The 16,522-nt window shown below is 40.7% G+C and overlaps 1 protein-coding gene across 1 annotated transcript; it reads right to left on the reverse strand.

The window, feature by feature from the left end:
- Positions 1–340: 340 nt before the first annotated feature.
- nkx2.7 (NK2 transcription factor related 7) lies at positions 341–2,938 on the reverse strand. Its single transcript, XM_058636583.1, has 2 exons — positions 2,504–2,938; positions 341–1,015 (listed from the first exon to the last, which is right to left on the reverse strand). Exons 1-2 carry the CDS (start codon positions 2,748–2,750, stop codon positions 441–443), a joined length of 822 nt encoding a protein of 273 aa, XP_058492566.1. The 5' UTR covers positions 2,751–2,938; the 3' UTR covers positions 341–440.
- Positions 2,939–16,522: the final 13,584 nt, after the last annotated feature.

A 16,522-nucleotide genomic window follows, 5' to 3' on the forward strand; every position in this document is an offset into this window, starting at 1 on the left:
CCCACTAAGATAATTTGCTTGTCGTTGACAGGATTTGGCCGTTTGCAATATCTAGAAAATTCATGTGGACTGGCGATCTGTCCGGAGTGTGACCCCGCCTTTCGCCCTATGTCAGCTGAGATTGGCACAGCACCACCCTGCCACAACGCTCATGTGGAAGATAAAAGTTAATATATCCTGCATATCCAGAATTTGGGAAAAAAGAGTGTCATTCCAAGAGTGAAATCCAGAAATAGGCCTTATTTTCCTCCCACTTATAAGTTACACACTACAGCTTTAAAATGAGATGGTAACAGACACAGGATAGAGAAGAATAACAATATAACAAAAAAAATACGAATTAAACAGCAAAACGTTTTAATATCCCTCTCTTTAAAAAAAAGAAGAGACAACAGATACAAATAAAATATACAATAATAACATATAACGCTGTAAATATATCACCAGCCTCTTACTCCGTGTAAAGAAGCCTGAAAGTGTCCGTGGTGAGTGAAGGGAACTTCTTCAACCAGCTGCTTATGACACATGTGGGACATGTTGAACCCGCAGCCGTACACGCTGCTGCCGCCGCCGCTGCTGCTGCTGCTGCTTCCACAGCCAAACACCGTGTTATAATGTCCAAGGGAAACGTTGTACGGAGACGATTGTGCGCCTGCGCACAGCTGTCCGTCCCGCACCAGCACCGGCACCGGGACCCTGCGGGGCGCAGCGGGGAAACCGGCCAGCTCCAGAGTCTTGTCCTGCCGCTGCCGCTTACATTTGTAGCGTCTGTTCTGGAACCAGATCTTGACCTGGGTGGAGGTGAGCTGCAGCACGCGGGCCAGCTGCTCCCGCTCCGGGGCGGACAGGTAGCGCTGCTGCCGGAAGCGTCGCTCCAGCTCTGACACCTGCGACTGAGAGAAGAGGACCCGGGGTTTCCTGCGCTGCCTGGGCCTGAAACTGCCGCTGCTGCCGCTGCTGCTGCTGCGGCACTGCAGTGCGCCTTTGTCGCAGTCTGGTGAACAGTCACTCAAGTCTGCAGAGGAAAAACACAACATCACAAACTTTATAACTATTATAAAACAGTTTTTGTGTGCCAAAACTTTTAGATGTGACAAACTCTTACTCCTGTAAGTGTATTTTAATTATTGTATTCATTTATTTTTATGTGTGATTTTATCTTCTTTTTATCCTCCAATGTGTCCATTGTCAATTTTTTTTTCAAACCGCTTTAATTCCATTTTGACCCGTTTTAAGTCTGTGTTCATTGCAGTATCCCGAACTTCCCCTGCTGTATTTTATCACTGCTCTGTTTTGAAATACGATTGTTACATAAATAAATAAAGCACTTTGCTTTGACTCAGTGCATGAAATGTGTTTACTTTAATAGGCTATAGGTGTAAGAAATATATGTTTGGCATTAGTATTATTAAACAAACTAATGTCATTTATTTCTAACAGAATCGTAATCGAAATGGTCTTTGTTGTCATTTTAACTTCAAATAAAATGGGGCCACTCTAAATGACATAACAACAAAACATACAGGGGAGGAATTATTAAACGAGCACTGATAATAAAAATGTAAAAAAGAAATCCTTGTTTTAATAAAACTATGTTGATTGTATTAAATGCACAGCAGTGGCTGAGATTTCATTGAAACAAAATTAATTGTGATCAGACGGAAATACACCCAGTAAAAAAGAGAGGAGCAGGTGATTTGAAACTTTGAGCAAAGATAAAGATGATCAGAAATATAACATTAATGTAAACATATGAATGATATATATATATATATATATATATATATATATATATATATATATATATATATATATATATGAATGATATATATATATATATATATCGTATATATACGTATATACGTATAGATACGTATATATATGTATATATATATATATATACGTATCTATTTTTTTAAATCAAATTCAAAGTTAAGTAAAATCACTCTAACATACTTGTATGTTCTCTTTACTGTCGCTTGTTTTAAAATAAAATGAAGCAAATATACCTCATTCAAAATATGTAAATTACATTATAGGCTTTTTCTTTTTTAATTAAGGAATTATTTATTTCTTACTTAAAAAATAAATAAAGTAGATACAGAACAAAACAGACTTGTTATTTTTACTTTTGTCAGCAGATTTAAAATTGGAACGGAGAAGTTTGAATATTGGTTATAACAAACAATCCTTTTAGTCAAGAATGTGCCAAAGAATGAGGGATTATGGAGGTTTAGAATAGATATGCAAATATTAGGATGTTGTGTTTATATAAATACAAGAACGTGTTTCAGGCTATAAGCAAAACATTTGTCAGTGATATTTGAAATGTTTTTGTGTTTTTAACAGAAACATGTGAAGTGGAAAATGAAACTGTAGACGTTTCACGGCAGTTTCATCACTTGGATCAGACAGACAGACAGACAGACAGACATGTCCTTATTACTCAAAATAAACAGACACGTCTAAAGTATTATTCGACCATCATCATGTTTCTTCTCACCCTGGTCATTCATCTCATCTTCTGCTGCTGAGCTGTGATTTTCCTGCGTCCTGGAGACGCTGCACGGCTCCGGCCTGCAGTCCGCGTGAACGTGCGTGTGCACGTGCTGCTGCTGCTGGTGGTGGTGGTGCATCGTGACGACCTGGTCCGCAGCCACCACTTCATTTTCAAACTCCCTGTGCTGCTCCAGCTTCAGAATATCCTTGACAGAAAAGGGCGTCGAGGCTGAAGTTGAACCGGGAAACATCCCGAACCTTTTATTCCACCTCTGTGGATCTTGATGCTCCTTTTTTACGCACACGCGCTGGAGCTGCTGCTGTTTCTGCTGCTGTTTCTGCTGCTGCTGGAGACGCACCACTTCACTGACTGATGACTGAAGGCCTGGGAAGTTTTAAATCATTCACGAGACAGACCTGTCATACACCCCCTCCCCAGAAACACCCCGCGTGTCTGTGCGCACGGACCTGCAGCTGCTTTTCTTCTCACCTTACAGGAAATCCTCTCATCACACACATGTCCATCCTGAGAGAGGACGTTTAATGAAGACATGAAACACTGCTGCTTCCGCCTGCAAACGAACTTCTTTATCTCTGACTCAGAATCATTATTCATCTGCCTGATTAAAGGAGAGAAGAAGTCAGTGCAGTGCAAAGTTAAGTCAAGCTGCACCTGTGTTACAGCTGCTTAATTGGACAACTGTACATTTTAATTTGAAAAACTTTATTGTCATTGCACATATATCACATATATCCCAGTATACAAGCTTTCGCAGAGTGTTCGCCTCCACTACGCTAGGGGGCGATGTGTCACCTTTCAGCTTTGTGAGTAAATGAGGCAGTTTCCGGTTTAGCATGTTTTAACGTTTAAAAATTGAGGAATGCCCTTTAAATTTTTTTTACCTGTTATATGGCAATGATGACGTCATCAGACAACTTTTTTTGTTACATTCGGGTTAAACGTGGCATAAAGTAGACGCCAGGGTTTTACAAGGTTAGAGTACACTCACTCACACACACACTCATCTTCTACCGCTTTATCCTCCATGAGGGTCGCTGGTGCCAATCCCAGCTGACACAGGGTGAGAAGCAGGGTGAACCATGGACAGGTCGCCAGTCATCGCATTGGTTTTGAACCTGGGTCTCTTTGCTGCAAGGCAAGAGTGCTAGCCACTCTCGCGTCGTGTGGCACCAAACTTGATTTATAACATTTTCCGAAAGACTTTCTTTACTTTCAGCTCTTCCTTGATGTCAATTTTGTAAATCAAGTGGCGACGGTAGCTCAGTGGTAGAGCGAGTTGTCTTTCAACTTGAAGGTTGTCGGTCTGATTCCAGGCTCCGCTAGTCTACATGTCTACACGTGGCAAAACTTTAGATTGACGAGTGGTTTTGACCAAAATCAGTTATTTTGTATGTATGATCATTTTTTTTAATACATGTACAATCGCCTGATTGTATGAATTAGTGTTTTTCATTACCCTAGAACAGTGGTCACCAACGTGGTGCCCGCGGGCACTTGGTAGCCCGCGAGCAGCCAGCGAGGTGCCCGTGGGCTCATTTCACTTCACCTCACTTGCATGTATCCAAATGATCACTGAGTAAAATGTCCTGATATTATTTATAAAAACTGTGATAATCATTAGGAGTAAGCACTGGATTTAATGTGTATGCAATTAAATGCATAATATTCATCATTTCAATGGTAAATTGCATAAAATGTTAATATGGTAGCCCTCCATATTATTCTCTACCCTTCAGGTAGCTCTCGGTCTCAAAAAGGTTGGTGACCCCTGCCCTAGAATGTTTTTAAAATAGCCCACCATTGACAAACTTTGACTTATTTGAGAGAGAAAATAAGAGAAAACTTTCCTCACCTAAATATGTGTTTTATGAGGGAGTGGGTTTTAATTTATTCATCATCAACTCAAAGCAACTCCCACTGAGAGACGAGTTAAACCACTTAACCAGCACACAGCTCCTCGTGGGGTGGGTGTGGGTGGTTGGTGGGGGTTGGTTGAGTGATCTTAGGTGATGTTGAACAGCTTCACCATCAACATTGTTTTGCAGGAGCGTTATTAGTGTCAGTCTCAGGCCACAACAAACAGTAACTTTACACCTGATGTTGTGGAAGTGGAGAAGCAGCGGCGCCAGCCTGTGATGCATGAGTGAGGCCGAGACGTGCGTCCACTCCACTCCACCCCACGCAGACAGGAACAAGGACAGACGTGGGCTGTCCCCACTGTTGTGTCCAACTGCTGTCCCACTGCTGCTGCTGCTGCTTATGTGTGGAGACTATCAGGTGAAGGTCTGAAGATGTTGATAAAACACTTTTTGAAAGTTGTGACATGTTTGAAGAATTTAGAAGAACCTGAGTAACTTTTCTAGAGATGATTAAATACAATAAGGTGATCAGTTTTAGTCCCATAACCGGGACATTTTGGGCAACACACGCACACACACACACACACACAACATGCATTAAACATGCATTATAAATAAACACCAACACTCTCTCTTTCTTTTACCTCTCTATTTAAATATTTTTATTGTATCATTTATGTCTTTTATGCTGCTGCTTTTTCTTTTATTGTAAAGCACTTTGAAACGCCTTGTCGTTGAAATGTTCTATATAAATAAACTTGTTTTACCTGCATGCCAATACAGAAACTTCAAATATTGTTACATATATATGTATAAAATATGGAATGAAATACAAAACTGAGACGTAAAACTAAAAGCAACACAAAACAGAACCCTAACCAGAGTTTTTAAGTTTTTCTTTTTTTTTCAGGTCACAGTTGAGACAGATTTAATGACTCACTGAATCCAGCAGGGGGCAGCATAGGGACAGAGTTACTGTGCAGTCTGAGGGATTTGTCGACAATGTCAGTGTTTTAAATAAATTCTGGAATTACCTCAAAGCCAGTGTAATATGATAATAAAATAAAAACAACACTACAACAACTACTACTACTAAATACTAATAAGTATTTATACACAGTAGTTCTCAGAATATTTTTTAAAAATATTTTCTAATTAAATTACAGTTTTAACTGCTTGGTTTAAACATAAACGATCAAAACACAAATCAGTAAGCAATTCTAGAGAAACAAACCTCATTTATTAATAATAACAAACAAAGACAGTGCTGCATTGATCACAAATGATCACTAAAAACAATAGTCAGTTACTTCCAGTATTTAATTTTTTTTTTATTTAACTTTTCCTTTACTTAATTCATTTTTGAAAAGTGATTTCTCCTCATTATCACTTTTCCTTTTCTTTGTTGTTGTCATTTTCACAGCTGGTCGACCATGTGATCTAATCACTTGAGTCTAACAGTCTAACTTGGGCACCTGCTGCCTCTGTGTGTCTTGATGAGGAGGAGAGTTGAGTCAAAGACAGAACCTTTAAAGTAATTAAACAGTGCTCGGGGGGAGATTCTGTGAGGGGGAAAAAAACACTCCAACAAACCAAGAAACCTGAACTTCAAAAGCAGCGGGGGGAAGAAAAAACCCTTGTGAGTTAAGAGTGAGTCGTTTGACACCTGAGGGATTTGCCGGTGTCCAGTTTGAAGACTAAATGACTTGCTCGGAGCAACGCTGCCTCTGACTCTCTGTCAATCCTCGTCCTTTAAAAAGCAAACACTTTTCCTATTGATTTCTCCAAATGTCACCTCACCTGTAACATTAGACACTCACTAAGTACAGTTTACCACAAAATGGCCCTAATTCATCATTCAGTAAAATAGGAGGCTGATAGCGGCTGAAAGAGGAGCCGCCGTGGCCTCACAGCGAGGGAAACCCAAGCCAGACTTTCCTTTGGCCGACGTGCAACTGAAGATGCTCCCAAAATGTCATGTGATGTCGACTCGGCTCACTCATGAGAATATGTTTCACACGTTCCCGGTGTGAAAAGCGCTGTGGTTTAATCCACTGGTGTTAAAAAACATGCTGAGTGAGGAATCCTTTTTCATCCCCTCATCACACACCAACATTAAAATGACCACATGAATGGGGTGGCCTCTCAGTCTTTGGCCCTGTCCCAACATTCAGTCAGCACATTTTGGTGCGTTCCATTTATGTTAGAAGTCAAAGTGGGAGTGATGTTAGCACTGAGATGACCAGTGTGTGAAGTGGGGATAAAATAAGTGGCAGTACTCTTTTTATCCACATGAGGCGTGTACGTCTGTCTGTCTGTGCAACAAGATACAAAAAAAGACATTTTATTTGGTTTCCTGTTTAGTATTATTCTCTTTCTCCAGGACACAAATGTGGCAGGAAGTCAGTGACTAAAACATGTAAACATTGTTTGTTGTTGTTGTTCTTTCATCGTCTCCCTTTAGGAGTCGCCACAGTGGATAATCTGCCTGAAAGATAAAAATGAAAAAACTCAAAACAGTTAAACAGCTACTTTACTTTAACTTGAGTACATTTTTAGACCAGTACCTGCACTTGTACTTCAGTAAAAATGTACTTGAGTAGAATATTGCAGCATTCTTTCCACCCCTGTTGAGCAGGATCAGAGTGGAAGGATCACCAGTGGCAAAGCAAGTGGCAGTTGTAAAATCCCACGACGGATCACTTCCATGGAGGGCAGTCAGCCTTTTCTATAAATGGCTCACAAATGTGAAACACATTCGCAACTGAAATAAAAATTAACGAACGACATTAAAAATATACATAATAAAAATACCAAACGTTGGCTGAATCTAAATCACAGATGTGAGCAAATGTAACTTTAGTCACAGTGTGTGTGTGTGTGTGTGTGTGTGCTCCAGCTACATGCACAAGTTTAAAATGTGTAACATCATTTTAAACTGGATTTAAAAGACTTGACCTAAATGACCATACTTTGACCTTCCCCATTTTCTTTTCCTTTTTCCTCCACAAATAATGAGCTTTGTGTCCTTGTGTGAAGAAACTGGTGCAACCTGATTTCAGCCACTAGATGTCTCTGCTGCACTGTGTTTATTCCAGTGGCTCCAAGAACAAGATGAACTGATGATTATTGAGTGAGTGAGTGAGTGAGTGAGTGAGAGTATGCCATTGATTTATTGACCTTCATTGAGTGCACATTGATAACAAACTCATTGTCTCCTCAACACTTGGAGCTCGTCTGTAAACGAACACAAACGCAAAATTTGGACACAGGCAATAAAGAAATCCTGTATTTCACTCCAGTCAATCGTTGCTTCCTACGGCTGACGTCGACATCTCCTTCCATCCAATGTGGTTTCATCACGTTCCTCGCAGAGAGGTTAATAAGTGTGTAAATTTGTTACTGCTGAAAGTTAAAATAACAGCGTGTGGAACATTGCTCCCTGCGCACTGGTGAAGTCTGCTGAAATCTTTTATGATATGGTTAATGTTCAGCTGGAGAGCTGTTAAAACAGTCAGGTGCTGCGAGAGAAGCCGACATCCGAGAGAGAGGGAGAGAGTTCAAGTGCATTTCGGGCAGCAGCTGAATATGAGGCTCAGTTGGCTGCATCGGTCTGACTGACGCTCGGTGCACAGGCTGCACAGTGTCGTGCAAATTGAAAAAGAAATCTGGACAAAATGCCGTAAAACTGTTTATCATCTATATTTTCTCTGCAGCTGTGCTGCCAGAGTCAATGTTTTTTGAATGAAATCAAACAAAAACACACACACACAAAAACCTGCACAATCACGAACACAAATGGATTTGTTCCACCTCCTACGACATTTGTGCATTTTAAAAGGATAGTTCAGCAATGCAATGTAGGATTTCAAAGATTATTTTTGCTGGTACGTCAACTTCTAACAGCATCAATGAAACCTTGCAGGTCTGCATCATCTGCATCATCTGCATTGTTTGCATTGGCACTGTGGGACTTCTGGTTTTGGTCCATGACACACAAAAAAAGAACTATACAAAATTCTGCTTTTCTAAACACATTTTCTTCATAAATCAAGTGATTTAAAACCATGTGCATACAATGAACAATAGGTTATATGAGCCGGGTTGAAAAGGCAAACTAAAGCTCTATTGTTCTTTTGTCATTTTGTAAAATCTGGAAAAAATAAAACTACGTTTACTGCATGTTAAAATAGTGTACATTAGAAAACATGAACACCAGCATTTGTGTTAAATTTGAAATTTGAACGGTACAAAACATATTTAAAATAACATTTGTTTGAGTCTTTGTCTCAATGTCCAAACACAGGCCGTAATATCAACACGTTGGCTTTGACGTGAAACTTCTCAGCTTTTCAGAAACTGTTGGAATTTTTTCTGATAGCACAAACCGTTGTGTTATTACGGTAATGAGAGCTTGTGCAAACGTGGCGTCTGTGATACGCTCGGTGTTAAAGGGTTAAGTGTGGTTGCTTAATTTTGTGTTATAATGTTTATAAAGTGTGCTATTGTTTCTGAGAACCAGCCTGGACACAATTTTAGCCACATAATAAAAAGGTAAAATGTATGCCTACTTAAGTTAACACTATCTTCAGTATACATCTTGACTCTCCTGAACCAAAGTCCATAGAGAAAATCTACATTTTTAGCTTGTGGGGAGACAGGAGCTGCTGGTCTACCGATGCACCATTTAGTGAGTTTGTGTCATTTAGGTCAATCAGAACAACGGCTTTCAAACACTGAAATCACAAAACAGCACATTTGAAGTCAACAATGGAGGCAGCAGCAGGTTAGCAGCGCCTGTGTGTGATGATGGAAAATCCCCGGTTTTCTCTATGGACTTTGGTGCAGGGAGAATCAATCGTTTTCCAGCCAGAAAAAGACTGGCTAATGATGAGAGAAACATAATCTTCACACATCATAGACTTCAGCAGGTGTGGAGTTTATTAGGTGAGCCTTGTGTTAAGTGCATTGCTAAAATTGGTTTAACCTTGTGTCCCTGCTGGCCCCCATGTTGTTAGTGGTTTACAGATACAGCAGTGGGCTTGCTGCCACTTGATGAACACTTCAAAAAACACCAGAAAGAATTCTGTGTTTTGAGTTGCATTGTCAATCCTCGCTGATGACACTCCGTCTTCTCCACGTCAGGCGATGACCAAGACGCTCCAAAACCAATGAGTCGATGATATATTTTTAGTTGGCTCCGACCTTTGAACTATGACCTTCAGTAGTCAAAGTCCTGTGAGCATGAGTCACCATTAAAACGGTACACAGCAGGGTCTGACGAGGAAACTCACACGCATCAGGTAGCTTCTTACTTTTCCCCAGAGTTCCAGGAGCCACAGCGACATTTTTCAAACGTTAAAAACTGAAGAGTGCAACTTTTAAATACAAGATAAAGAAACGTCTGTTACATTCAAACTGTTGTAAAAATGACTTCACAAAATGCTGTCAGCTCCACGCGACTCCCTCTGTGTTTCTCAGTATAGCGGCGTAAAGATCTCATGTCGCCCAGCAACATCATCCACGCTGCACACAGGAAGTGATTTGTTTTATGTTAATAAAGACGAGTAAACCCACAAAAGTTACAGAAGTGAATTCTGCTGCTAATAAAACGTGGTCATTCAGCAAATCTACTTGTCTCCACCCGCCCCTGTGCTGATGCTGTAGACACACAAACAGGTCTGATAGTTTTGTCTGACAGTTTTCAGATGAACGACGCAGCGTTACAATAATGTTACATCGTGTCTGTTCACGTCGATTGAACAGTCGCGGATCACTAAAAAAAGCAGGTGATCCGTGATCATATTTGATTTGGTGGGGATGCCAGACCTTCCCGACACAATCCTCCCATTTATCCAATCTTCGGACCGGCACTCGGAGTTCAGTGGATGTGACTGCGGCGTGTGCAGCATGTGCGCGGAAGTACACCACATGCTTAAGCCTCTGGTTACAAGTCAACCTTTTCACTAAGCCATGGTCTGCCCCAGAGGCAGAATAATGACGTAACAAAAAAATCAACAAAAGTTACATACTGCAGCTTTAAGGAGGCCTTTAGTCTCCTGGGATCAAAATAAGCAATAAAGAGCCAGGGTCGGGCCAGTTTTATGCCTGATACTTGGTTTTGTGGTTTGTGGTTTGGGTTTTGTGCCCTCCCAACGTTACACCATCTTATTTCTCACTCTGGCTTTGTGTAAATGTTTCGGCGAATGTGTTACGATTCCAAATGTGACAAATGTAGAGATGCTTCATCAGAAAAAAAATAAAAACATATTCTCTGTTTCATCTGCTTTGCTCTGTTTTCCAGCGCTTTCTACAGTAAAAAAAAAAAGAAAAAAAAAAATTTGATCTAATTTTCTTTTCCATCCATGGATATTTCCCCATAGAAATAAAGGGATAGTGATTGCTGGGTAAGATTGGAGTGGATCTAATCTTCCACTGCTCTCAGTCATACTCAATTTAACTGCACATCTAATTTGTCACACCGCTGATGAATATGCCACAAGTTTCATGGGAAAGAGAAGGACATAATGAATATAAAACACACTGGGAGAGGGGAGAGGCGACTGCCACGACCGCGCCGACCACAGCGCATTGTTCATTTGTCCCATCAAATCGCTGACACTGTGCATGCACCATGGATACATGGCTGTCCTCCCTCACGCTCTGATCAAGTGTTAAACATCGGTGACAAACAGTGGTGGGTTTGCTGCAGATTGCAGGCAGAAGCCTCACAGTCGTTCATGCTAATCGATGATCAAGTCGGTGCATGAAATACATGCTTTATATATCTGTGTGACACTGTGAGCTTTTTGTGCACACATGCAGAAGCTTTGCAAAGAAGCAGAAGGCACAATAAAACACTCAAGCAGATGGTATGAATTGCATCTGCATAATGGTATTCTAATTTCGTCATTATTCATTATTACTCTGGTTGTGATTGTCAGGGCGGTGATACACTCGGCAGCCGTCCAGGCAACAGGCAACAAAAGTGAATAGGCAGGGTCAAAAATCTGTTCAAATGTTTCCTGGCAACAAGATGTTTCTGTGTGTTGAGAGCAGTAATTCCACCCCGATTGCTTTTAAAAGCTGCCCACTACATAACTGCAGCAATGTAACCGGGCAGAAAGACTCAGCGAGACACACACGCACACATGCACGTCTGTACTGACCATGCAGAGCAATTCAAAACTGTCTCCCTGTGTCCACCGTGCCTGTGTTAAACCCACTGATGGGTCGAGAGTGAATGTCTCTTTAAAGAGGGTGATGATAGAATCTGTGTGCAGAGCTGCTGCATCACCTATCCATGAGACTGTGAGAGCGGCTGATGAGAAAGCCCTTCAGGACTCTTCTCTAAATAGGCATGAAATTATATCTCCCTCTGACTGAGATTAGCGTCCATGGAGCCTCTTGCAGTTCTGCCCAATCTTTTCCTCAGGCTCTCAAACCAAACAGGCACTTTGCAGTTTCAGCTCGTTTGTGCTCAAGTTTAAAAAGTTCATTTTCATCAGGAGGTGCTCTCTCTCTCTCTCTCTCTCTCTCTCTCTCTCTCCCTCTCTCGCTCCCTCGCTGCGGTCCTTTATTCTCCTCCGTATATGGCTCATGCAGGATTTGTCACACATACAGAGTAAGGGATGTGGTAAACCACAGTTATGTTATTCACTGATCATTTGCGCTCAATGGAGCGACTGTATAATTGACCAATTTCTGCAATGTGCAGTACACAGTGCAGACCATTTCTGTAGGCAAAGTGGGATTATCTGTTTGAATTTAATGTCATTCTCCGCGAAGTAAAACAAATGTCTCGATACCAATGTCAGTGACAAAGGAGCCTTGAATTGTGGACGCTCCGGTTGAGGCCTTTTAAGCTCCAGTGCACGACATATTAGAGGGTTTATTGAGATAAAATGAATTTGCTTTATACTTCAAGTCACTTGGGTTTTATAGCCTAAGTATATGTGTACTTCTGGCAAGGCCATGGATTCATGGGGTCCCCCATTTCTACAGCAGCCTGAATGGACAAAACTAGTCGGACTAGTCCGATAGCTAGCTAGATAGTACGAGAGGTCAAGACTTGTTTGGATTATACTTCATGCATTCCATGTCTGCAGATTTCCATTTTGAAATTTCCACATGTGCGCACACGACCACATTTCCATTCATATAAAAACCACAGAGTTGTACATGTGTGGATATACTGATGGACTCATGGTTACCGTCCTCTTCGGTGTCTGCAAACAAACTGCACCATACCCGCTGGACTGGAAAGTGTTGTGCTACAGGGAACATGTTTGCTACGTGTGTGGACTGAAACTGTGAGGTTGGTCAACAACCTCCACTCTATTACATCTATAACCACGTTGGAAATGGAAATCTATGTCGTGCAGACCCCGGTGGGACCTCTGCGGTCCTGGAAATGAGGAAACTATGACCAAGGCTTTAGCAGCTCTCCACTCAAAGACAAAGGTTCAAGTTACACACCATCACTAGTATGACAATATTGGTATTATTGTACCATGTGATTTTACGATCAATGCAAATCTGTCTGTGAAAGAAGAGCAAAGCAACAAATGTCATACCATATGCCAGATATGATAAATATTTTATTTCTGATCAGCAAAAGACACACACTTGATGCATTTGTATCTTTCATGACTTTTCAGTACAGAGGAGAAACCCAAACATATACACAGTATGGGTATATATGTATACGGGTATATTCTAAAGTGCAAGTGATTCACAAGGGTCAATCATGCGTTACATAGCATCTGTATCAGGAACTTCAGTCACCTCCTTAAATCCGTGATAACCTTTTTGAATTTGATAGTAAAATAACTGTCACTTATATATATATATTTTTTTATATATATATATATATATATATATAGATTTTTTTATGAGTACAAAATAAACTTAATAACTAGTCACTGAAGCTTTTTTTTTTTTGATTTTGTTTAAGCACAACAACAATTATCAATCTATTTCAAGTCTTGAGAGGAAAAGAGTACCATGAAGTGCCAGAAGTGAAGGGAGTCTTTAGTCTCTATAGTATTGACAGGAGAAACAGTTTCAACAAAGTCACCATGGGCCTGTGTAACAACGCTGCAGTACCACCTCAACCACCCTTGACTAAATTTAAAAAAATCAAAAACAGAAGAAAAAAAAAATCGAAAAGCCTTGTCTCCCCCCCCCCCCCCCCCCCCCCCACACACACACACTTTTGTTTTCTTTTACCATTTAGCCTTCACGGGTCAGCAAACTCGGGGCGTGTTCTCGTCAAAACAGACATTCAGTGTACAGGTACATTCTCTGAAATTACCATTACATTTGACTTGGTGAGGAAACAGTCGATTTGCCCTTGCCAAATACTACATTTGACACGAGGAATGTTCGTAGAAAATAAATATGGAGACATGGAGAGACATCGAAAAATGCAAATGTGGACCGATGCTGAGCTCACTGTGCGTGGCCACAGTTAGACGGGCATCTGGACAGCATCGTTACAGGGAAGTAACAGTTTAGCAGCAGCTGTTGGGTTTTTTTTTTTGTTTTTTTTTTGGATTTACCCATGAACAACAGAGATACAGACATGTGTATCAATAGTACAGGAAGAAGCCCTGACCCCTCAGGATGCAAAATATCCACACTGCTTTCCATTCGCCGGGTAAATAAGACATGTCTCAATTGCACATGTGCTGAATGTTTCAATGCCCTTTATAGTGGTTAGGATGCAAAGTGCATATTAAACATAAAACAGTAAGCGAGGATACGCTACAGCTATAGTGACGACAGCTCTTCCCATGTCATTCCTTCAGAACTTTTACCTTTCGCACCGAACGACACAAAAGAAACAGATTCACAGAACAAAAAAAGAAATAAGAGAAACCACAGAAACGGAGATTGATACAGAGGAGCAGTGTCTGCACACTGTGAGTGCAGGAGGAGAGCACACATGCTGCTGCTGCTGCTGCTGCTGCTGCTGCCTTATTCACACAGCATCACCTGGCACTGGATGATGAAATAAAGGTCAATTTCTGTGTTGCTGTGAATGCTTTGTGTGCGAGATTATTGCATAGTTTGGGTTAATATAGCTATTAAATTGACACTGAAAAATAAAACATCTCTTTTTCTGGTCTGTGCGTCTGCTAGTGTAACAATATATATATAGATTTGCTTATTTGTTTTACCTTAACAGGACTGGTTTCAGTTCCTCTCAAGAAGTCAAAAAAATTAAAATAAAAGGGTTTTTTATTGTTTTTGTCTTATAATAATATTCCTTGTGTTATAAAGCAAAAGGTGACCAGTTTGTGTTAAGAAAGGGAATTTTCTGAATCACACAGCGTAATGGTGAACTGAACTCAGTCCTCTAGTGTAAAGATAATCTCTATATTGCATTTTCAATTTGCAAGCTGCACTTAAGCCATCGATTCTCCCATTAAAGATGACAAACTACCGTCCGTCTACAAGGTACACATACAGAAAAAGAAGAGCCAGCATGAAGTCGCTCCTCAGTGACTGTGGTTCGGTCTGTCTCAATCTTAAATGTCAGGAAGTTGCTCAAAAACATCGTCTACAAGGATATTTAATCCTATAAATTGGAACACCAGTATCCTGAACAACACCGCGCTCTTAAAGGCCCTGAAAACATCAACTTCCAACTATGAATGGAATGGTTGGATATAAAAATCGGTGATTTTTCGTGATATTTTTGTCTGTACTTATCTCACGGGATTGACATGGGTGGAGATCACTTATTGTCTTTGAACATCACATATTTTGGTGCACTGATCACAATATGACGTCATCTGAAACCCAATCTGATGACCACTTTGGGGACGTTTGCTTACGTTGCCAGTCACTGTAAATCAAAAGTGATCACGCTACACCCATCAAAGCCCTAACAAAAAAGAAGAAGCAACAGTTGCATATGTCAGAGCAGAATATCTATTATTATTGGAAGAAGACTTAAGATTCAAATCCAAATGATCAGGGACTGAACGCTGAAAACAATCTCACTTTCTACAGGGTAATATCTAAAACTGCCACCTTAAGAAAAAATGGGACGAATGCAATAAACATAGACTGCATATAAGAACTGATGTAGCCTTCCGACCTCCACTGGTTGCTATAAAACCTTTGTTTGAATGGAACTTTATGAGAAATTGACCTTCTACTTCTAAAATGATTTGTAACATTAGTAAATATTTTCCTGAGGAGTTAATGGTCTCACTCACTAGTTGTTGTCAAGTTGATATAAATCATTAGTCCGACTAAAATCGAGCTAGACTTAGTCGGACTAACATATCTGGATAATGGGATACATAGTCTGATTACTCCTGCGCTTAGTCAGACTGGAGTCAGAATTGCTGTTCTTGGCATGCACCAAAATTTTAGAAGGAGACGATGTATAAACTCCATTTAGTGTTGGTGGAAAAGAACAAATAACATGAGCGGACGCTACGGAGAAGACTCACTTATGGACTGACGAAGAGACGTGTGCGGCAGGTACGAAACATACCGAACCACAGCACGATCAGTCTCAACGTCCATCTTTCTGAAAAACAAAACAATTAATTTTTCCGTGACGTAAAGGTCAACAGGAAACTGATTCAATAGAGAGATGCAGCGCCACCCACGGAGGCGGAGTCAGACGTACATTTGCATGTATACTCGGACCTGTCTTAGTCAGACTAGGATCTTAGCGCCATTAAACTGTGCATGCAAACATACTGATTGAAGCTGGTATTCGTCCAATAAGAGCCTGGTTCCAAAGAAGGGAGTTTGTTTTGCAACCAGAAAAAACTACATCCACTTTTTTATAGACAGTCTACGGTTATAAACGACATAAACGAACCACCAATGCAGAACCAGCAAAAATCTGTCACTGAGGTCACTTCATGCTGCAGCTGCTGTGTTTGTCTCTACCAGCTCAGTCTTCAACATTGTGAACATTTTTCCCTGCACTTTTGAACCAGAGCGTGTCAAAATGAAGCTATAGTTTAGTTGTGGTCCCCTGTGACACCCATGAAGTAGATCACCTGACCTGAATGACCAACCGTGTTCCCCTATGGCCAGCACAGAGTCATGACATGGGTCTCATTCAGTCACACACACACAGAGTGTCAGCTCACTTTTTTTTTTTTTG

The sequence above is a fragment of the Solea solea genome, chromosome 8 (assembly GCF_958295425.1).
Source record: "Solea solea chromosome 8, fSolSol10.1, whole genome shotgun sequence".
In the NCBI taxonomy this organism is placed as follows: Eukaryota; Metazoa; Chordata; class Actinopteri; order Pleuronectiformes; family Soleidae; genus Solea; species Solea solea.

Excerpts from the sequence above, each read along its gene's own strand:
- nkx2.7 (XM_058636583.1), bottom strand. The coding sequence starts at position 2,750 with ATGTTTCCCGGTTCAACTTCAGCCTCGACGCCCTTTTCTGTCAAGGAT. Across the intron at positions 1,016-2,503 it reads AGATGAGATGAATGACCAGG|ACTTGAGTGACTGTTCACCA; the intron begins GTGAGAAGAAAC and ends TTTCCTCTGCAG.